The 8,367-nt window shown below is 43.8% G+C and overlaps 1 protein-coding gene across 1 annotated transcript; it reads right to left on the bottom strand.

Annotated features, from left to right (window-relative positions):
• Nucleotides 1–2,893: 2,893 nt before the first annotated feature.
• On the bottom strand, nt 2,894–6,652 carry LOC138885974 (uncharacterized). The gene is made up of 3 exons (XM_070166992.1): nt 6,335–6,652; nt 6,206–6,289; nt 2,894–2,974 (listed from the first exon to the last, which is right to left on the bottom strand). Exons 1-3 carry the CDS (start codon nt 6,650–6,652, stop codon nt 2,894–2,896), a joined length of 483 nt encoding a protein of 160 aa, XP_070023093.1.
• Nucleotides 6,653–8,367: the final 1,715 nt, after the last annotated feature.

Below are 8,367 nucleotides of genomic sequence, written 5' to 3'. Positions count from 1 at the left end.
TTTCTCAGCCAAACTCAAGCCTCAAACACCGCTTTTATTTTTGATTTCACTTCCAATTCAATTGTATCTAGTCAATATTAACTTATTAACATTAATAAATGCTAAAGAATTCAACTCCAATGCTAAATTATAGGTTTCCCAACATTTTCCCCCCAAACCCAAAAATCGACCCCAGGCCCGCTTGGTCAAAACTCGAGGTTCGGACCAAAACCCGATTACACATTCACCCTCGAGCTCAAATATGTAATTAGTTTCGGAATCCGACCCCAAATCGAGGTTTAAATTCAATTATTACAAAATTCCCTAATTCTACCCAAACCTCAATTTTAACCATGAAAGTTCTTGATTTTTGATTGAAAAGTGATGAAAAACATTGGGTAATTGAAAGGGAAGAGTTTAGAATTGTTTACCAGTACTTTGGGGATGAATTTGTGTGAAGAAAATTGCCTCTAGGTCTTGGTAGTTCGAAAAATATGAAGAACTGAGTTCTACCCATTTTTAAAACTGATTTTTGTATAACTGGGCAAGCCTTCATCGCGTTCTCGATGGGCCTGCCACGTTCGTGATGGGTCATGCCCAAATGGCCTTCACGTTCGCGCTAGATGGCCCCCGTTTGCGGAGATTTAGCTCCTCAGGCCTTCGCGTTCGCGGTTGTAAGGCTACGTTCGCATAGAGTACTGGGCTCCAGCAAGTCCTGCAACTGTTCTTTTAATTCTTTAAACTTAGGCGGGGCCATATGATATGGCGGAATAGAAATGGGCTGAGTGCCCGGAGCCAAATCAATGCAAAAGTTAATGTCCCTATCGGGTGGCATCCTCGGCAGGTCTGAAGGAAATACCTCTGGAAACTTACGAACAACGGGCACATAATCCATAGAAGGAACCTCAGTACTAGAATCACGAACATACGCCAAATAGGCCAAATATCCCTTATCAACCATACACCGAGCCTTCATATATGAGATAACCTTGCTAGTAGAATGACCAGGAGTCCCTCTCAACTCCAAACGAGGCAACCCCAGTAATGCTAAGGTCACGGTCTTGGCATGACAATCCAATATAGCATGATAAGGGGATAACCAATCCATCACCAGAATGACATCGAAGTCTACCATATCGAGAAGTAGGAGATCTGCATGGGTCTTAAGGCTCCCAATAACGACCACGCAAGCATGATAAACATGATCTACCACGATAAACACGATCTACCATAATAGAATCACCTACCGGTGTAGACACATATACAGGAGCACTCAACGAATCACGAGGCACAACCAGATAAGGGGCAAAATAAGATAATACATAAGAATATGTGGACCTTGGATCAAATAGAACTGATGCATCTCTACAACATACTGAAACCATACCTGTGATAACTGCATCGGAGGCCTCAATATCAGGTCTGGCTGGAATAGCATAACATAGGGGCTGGGCCCCACCACTCTGAACTACATCCCTAGGACTGCCTCCTACTGGCTGGACTCCACCTCTAGCTGCCTGGCCTCCACCTCTAGCGGCCTGACCTCCACCTCTAACACCTCTACCCCTACCTCTAGCTGGCTAAGCGGGCGGTGGAACACCTGATGCTGGAACCATAGCACGAGAAACGTAGTGCAGAGAACTGCTCGAGGCTCGAGGGCAAAACCTAGAAATGTGCCTCGTATCGCCGAAAGTATAGCAAGACTTCGGTTGCTGAGACTGCTGACTATGAAACTGACCGTGACGGCCTGGGTAACCACCATAAAAACTCTAGAACGGAGGTGCAGTGATAGGAGTTGATGGTGCACTATAGGGCAACTGATCAAAATACTACATATGAGAACCATGACCACCTGAGGAAACTTGAGAAGCCTGAAGTGCTGACTGAAATGGCCTAGGAGGATGGCCTCTACCAAAAGAATCCATGCCTCTAGACAAGGCACCACTGAATCTTCCTGAATAACAAGGCCTCTTATCAGACCCCTGACCGCTCCCCTGAGTTAAAACCATCTCAACCCGCCTGGCCACATTGACCATATCCTAGAAAGAAATCTCGCTACCTGTCTCCTTAGCCATCTGCAATCTAATAGGCTGAGCGAGTCTCTCAATAAACCTCCTCACCCTCTCTCTCTCGGTGGGAAGTATCAGAATAGCATGACGATCCAAATCAATAAACCTCATCTCGTACTGGGTTACAGTCATAGAACCCTGCTAGAGATGCTCGAACCACCTGCGGTACTCCTTTCTTTGAGTGTCGGGAAGAAACTTCTCGACAAATAGCTATGAGAACTGGTCCCAAGTGAGAGCTGGTGATCCAGATGTCCTGGGCAAACAATAATTTCTCCACCATTTCTTGGCGAAACCTGACAGACGGAAAGCAGAAAAGTTGACCCCATTGGTCTCCACTATCTCCATGTCGTGAAGAACCTCATAACAACTATCTAAATAATCCTGGGGATCTTCCAAAGATGTACCACCATAAGTAGTAGTGAACAGTTTGGTGAACTTGTCCAACCTCCACAAAGCATCGGCAGACAAAGCTGCTCCATCACCGGTCTGAGCTACTATACCCAGCTGAACTGCTCCAACTGGCTGAGCTGCTGAAGTCTGAAATTGGGGAGCTATCTGCTCCGGAGCGTAGTTAGCGGGAGTCTGTGCTCCTCCCTCATCCTGAGAGACGACTGGTGCTACAAGAAGTAAGCCTGCCTGGGTGACACTCTCCATAAGTCCCACTAGGCGGACCAGAACATCCTGGAGTACCGGGGTAGCGATGAACCCCTCTGGGATCTGAGCTGGGCCCACTGGAACTGTTTGGGCTGGAACCTCATCATCAAACTCTACCTTAGGCTCCGTCGCTGGTGCTGTTGCTCTAGACTGAGCTCTGCCCCTACCTCGGCCCCTAGCACGGCTCGGCCTCATCCTATGCCCCACGGTGGAGCTGCTGCTGGGGGCTCGTGCTGCTGATCAACGGATGAACAAGCATGTGTTCTCGCCATCTGCAAAAGAACAGAGTAGAAGTTCAATTAACATTGAGAAACCAAATCGCACGACAGAGAAGAATAGATGTGAAGTCATTCCTAAACTCTGTAGCCTCTAGGGGATAAGCACAAACGTCTCAATACGATTCCTCAGACTCTACTAAGCTTGTCCCTAAATTGTAAGACCTAAGAAACCTAGAGCTCTGATACCAACTTGTCACGACCCAAATTTTTCCATCATCGGGATAATGATGACGCCTACTAGTGAAAGCTAGGCAAGCCAACTATTCCGATTAATTTACCCATTTCATTTTTAATCCCTTAACAATCAGCGGAATAATAATGCAGAAGAACGAAATTTAATAATTAAGCTAATACCAATATGGATCCATAATAATAAACCACCCAGAACTAGTGTCACAATATTATGGACTATCTAAGAAAACTACGAATAGGGTCTGAACAAAGATATTACATGTATGTCTCTGAAATAGAAAAGAACCAAAAGAAACAAGATAGGAAGGGGACACCAAGACCTGCGGACGCCTGCATGACTACCTCGGGTCTCCGATGGACTGAAGGCATCAACCCCTAGCTAAGGTCCGAATGCTCCAGTACCAGCATCTTCACAAAAAAGTGCAGAGTGTAGTATCAGTACAACCGACCCCATGTACCGAGTAAGTGTCGAGCCTAACCTCGGCGACGTAGTGACGAGGCTAGGACACAACAAAAAACATAACCTGTAGTTAAACAATATCTAACAGAATAACAGTAATAGAAGCTAATAAGAAGTAACGAGAAAAGGGCAACATGCTTTGGGGATAACAACATAAGGAAAAACGGAAATAACGGAATGAAACAATTAAGGCGTTTGTATCAATAACAACAAGAAATCACAACAAGTAGGAAAATAATGCACTGCATCACCTTTCGTGCTTTTACTCTCAATCCTCACTATGCAATCAATAAAGAAAATGTGCATAACATCACCCTTCGTGCTTTATCGCTCTTCCTCACCAAACGAATATTAAAAATGTGCATGGCATCACCCTTCATGCCTTATCTCTCTTCCTCACCATATGCATCAATATCAATGTAAATGTGTACGACATCATTCTTCGTACTTTATCACTCTTTCCTCACCATATGCATTAGTATGAATGTGCACGACATCACCCTTCATGCTTTATCACAATTTCCTCACCCAAGAAATAGCAACAACAACATCTCAACAAGGGAATCAACAATAAGAATAAATACATCCCGGCAAGGGAATCAACAATAAGAATTAAATACGTCCCGACAAGGGAATCAATAATAAGAATTAAATATATCCCGGTAAGGGAATCAGCTATAACCAAACCTGTACCGATAATTAACTTCACAAATGAAACTCAATTGGAGCCAATGCTCAACAATAAACAAATATCAAGAAGATAATCATAAGTCTTGCTCAACATGGATAAACAACAATTTAGGCACTTGTAGTAGTTATTAAGAATCAAAATGACCACAATTTAAGACTCACGGGCATGCTTGACACCAACGTATAGATACTCATCACCACACCTATACGTCGCACACCACACTAGCACATAGAAAATAAGGCACAACACTTATTCCCTCAATCTATGGTTAGACCAAACGCTTACCTCGAACTTCCACGACCAAACTCAAGCCTCAAACAACGTTTTTTCTTTTGATTCCACTTCCAATTCAATTGTATCTAGTCAATATTAACTTATTAACATTAATAATTGCTAAAGAATTTAACTCCAATGATAAATTATAGGTTTCCTAACATTTTCCCCAAAAACCCAAAAATCGACCCCGGGCCCGCTTGGTCAAAACTCGAGGTTCGGACCAAAACTCGAGTACCCATTCACCCACGAGTCAAAATATGCAATTAGTTTCGGAATCTGACCCCAAATCAAGGTCTAAATTTGATTTTTATAAAATTCCCTAATTCTACCAAAACCCTCAATTTTAACCATGAAAGTTCTTGATTTTTGATTGAAAAGTGATGAAAAACATTGGGTAATTGAAAGGGAAGAGTTTAGAATTGTTTACCAGTACTTTGGGGATGAATATGTGTGATGAAAATCGCCTCTAATTCTTAGTATTTCGAAAAATATGAAGAAATGGGTTCTGCCCATTTTTAAAATTGTTTTTTGTATAACTAGGTAGGCCTTTATCGCGTTCGTGATGGGCCTGCCGCGTTCGTGATGGGTCAGGCCCAAATGGCCTTCGCGTTCGCACTGGATGGCCCCCATTCGCGGAGCTTTAGCTCCTCAGGCCTTCGCGTTCCCGTTTGCAAGGCCGCGTTCGCATAGAGTGCTGGGCTCCCCCCCAGGCCCAGTTACACTTCGCGTTCGCGGACGGGAGGGTGTGATCGCATAGCACAAAATGACCCCCAACTATTTAACTCTACGCATTCGCGATTGGGGTAATGCGAACGCAATGAGCAAAATATCTGAGCACCTGTAACCGCAAAAACCAACAACTTTTCTAATTGAAAAACATCCCATGGCTTATCCGAAACTCACCCGAGCCCTTAGGGCTCTAAACCAAACATGCATACTAACCTAAAAACATCATACATACTTGCTCATGCGATCAAATCACCAAAATAACACCTAGAACTACGAGTTTAGTATCAAAATCAAAGAAAAATCTCAAGAACTCTTAAGTTTCCAATTTCACAACCGAGGGTCCGATTCACGTCATATGAACTCCGTTTCTTACCAAATTTTACAGGCACAACTTAAATAACATATAAGACTTGTACCAGGCTCTGAAACTAAAATACGGGCCCGATACCATCAAATTTAAAAATCTTTAAATTTTCAAAAACTCTTATAATTTCAGTTAAATAATTTTCTTCAAAAATTCATTTCTTAGGCTTGGGACCTCGGAATTCAATTCCAGTCATACGCCCAAGTCCCATATTTTTCTACGGACCCTCGGGGACCATCAAATCACGGGTCTGGATCCGTTTACCCAAAATATTGATCAAAGTCAACTTAAATTCAATTTTAAGGTAAAATTAGCATTTTCCTGAATTTTCACATAAAAACTTTCTGGATTTACGCCTGGACTGTGCACACAAACTGATGTGAGATAAAAGGAGGTTTTTAAGGCCTCAGAACATAGAATTAACTTTTAAATCAAGTGATAACCTTTTAGGTCATCACATCCTCCACCTCTAAAACAACCGTTTGTCCTTTGACAGACATAGAAAAGAAGTACCTGATTTGGGGAAAAGATGGGGTTATCGGCTCCGCATATCAGCTCGGACTCCCAGGTAGCTGCTTCAGCAGGCTGACCTATCCACTGAACACGAACATAAGGATAACTTTTCGATCTCAACTAACGAACCTGCCGGTCCAGAATGGCCATCGGCTCCTTCTCATAGGTCAAATCCTTGTCCAACTGGACAGTGTTGAAGTCTAACATGTGGGATGGATCAGCGTGATACTTCCGAAGCATGGACATATGAAACACTGGGTGCACAGCTGATAATCCTAGTGGCAATGCAAGCTCGTAAGCCACATCTCCCATTCTCCAAAGAATCTCAAAAGGGCCAATGAATCTAAGGCTTAGCTTGCCCTTCTTCCTAAATCTCATCACGCCCTTCATGGGGGACACTCGAAGAAACACTCGCTCTCCGACCATGAATGCCACATCACGAACCATGCAGTCGACATAACGCTTATGCCTGGACTGAGTTGTACGAAGCCTATCCTGAATGATCTTAAGCTTATCCAAGGCATCCTGAACTAAATATGTACCCAACAATCGAGCCTCTCCCGGCTTAAACCACCCAACCGGCGACCGACACCGCCTACCTTATAGTGCCTCATAGGGAGCCATCTGAATGCTCGACTGGTAATTGTTGTTGTAGTCAAACTCTGCTAATGGCAAGAATTGATCCCAAGAACCTCCTAAGTCAACAACACATGCTCGGAGCATATCCTCCCAAATCTAAATAGTATGCTCGGATTGTCTATCCGTTTGAGGATGAAATGCTGTGCTCAACTCTACCCGCTTACCCAACTCACGCTGTATTGCCCTCCAGAAATGTGAGGTAATCTGCGTACTCCGATCAGAAATGATAGGCATGAGCACACCATGAAGACAATCTCCTGGATATAAATATCTGTCAACCGCTCAAAAGAATAGGAAACTGCCACATGAATGAAATGCGTTGACTTGGTCAGCCTATCCAAAATAACCCATACTGCATCGAACTTCCTCTAGGTCCATAGAAGTCCAACAACGAAGCCCATATTGATATGCTCCCACTTCCACTTAGGAATCTCAATCTTCTAAAACAAACCACTAGGTCTCTGATACTCATACTTTACCTACTGACAATTCAAACACCGAGCCATATACGCAACAATATCCTTCTTCATCCTCCTCCACCAATAATGCTGCTGCAAGTCCTGATACATCTTAGCGGCGCCCGAATAAATAGAATACCGGGAACTATGGCCCTCCTCCAGAATCAACTCACAAAGTCCATTCACATTAGGCACACAAATAAGACCCTGCATCCTCAAAACTCCATCATCTCCAACTGTAACCTGCTTGGTACCTCCGTCCCGCACTGTGTATCTAAGGACAAGCAAATGAGGATCATCATACTATCAATCTCGGATACGCTCAAGTAATGAAGAACAAGCGACTGTGCAAGCTAGAACATGGCTTGGCTCAGAAATATCCAACCTCACGAACTAATTGGCTAAAGACTGAACATCCAAAGCAAACGGCCTTTCACTGACCGGAATATATGCAAGGCTGCCCATACTGGCTGACTTCCTACTCAAAGCATCGACCACTACATTGGCCTTACCCGGATGATCCAAAATGGTGATATAATAGTCTTTCAATAGCTCCAACCACCTCATCTGCCTCAAATTTAGCTCCTTCTGCTTGAACAAGTATTGCAAACTCTTGTGATCCGTGAATACCTCACATGACATGCCATATAAATAATGCCTCCAAATCTTTAGTGCGTGAACAATGGCTGCTAGCTCCAAATCATGAACTGGATAATTCTTCTCGTGAATCTTCAACTGTCGCGAAGCATATGCAATAACCTTACCATTCTACATCAATACCGCACCAAGTCCAATATGAGATGCATCACAATATACTATATGGCCCTGAACTTGTTGGCAAAACCAACACCGGCGCCATAGTCAAAGCTGTCTTTAGCTTCCGAAAGCTCGCTTCACACTCGTCCGACCACCTGAACTTGGCGCCCTTCTGGGTCAACCTGGTCATTGGGGCTGCAATAGATGAAAACTCCTCCATAGACCGACGGTAATAGCCCGCCAAACCCAAGAAACTCCAGATCTCTGTGGCTGATGTGGGTCTAGGCTAGTCCTTGACTGCCACAATCT

The sequence above is a fragment of the Nicotiana sylvestris genome, chromosome 2 (genome assembly GCF_000393655.2).
Source record: "Nicotiana sylvestris chromosome 2, ASM39365v2, whole genome shotgun sequence".
In the NCBI taxonomy this organism is placed as follows: domain Eukaryota; kingdom Viridiplantae; phylum Streptophyta; class Magnoliopsida; order Solanales; family Solanaceae; genus Nicotiana; species Nicotiana sylvestris.
Note: the sequence above shows the minus strand (reverse complement) of the source record. Positions and strands in the feature narration are given on the sequence as shown.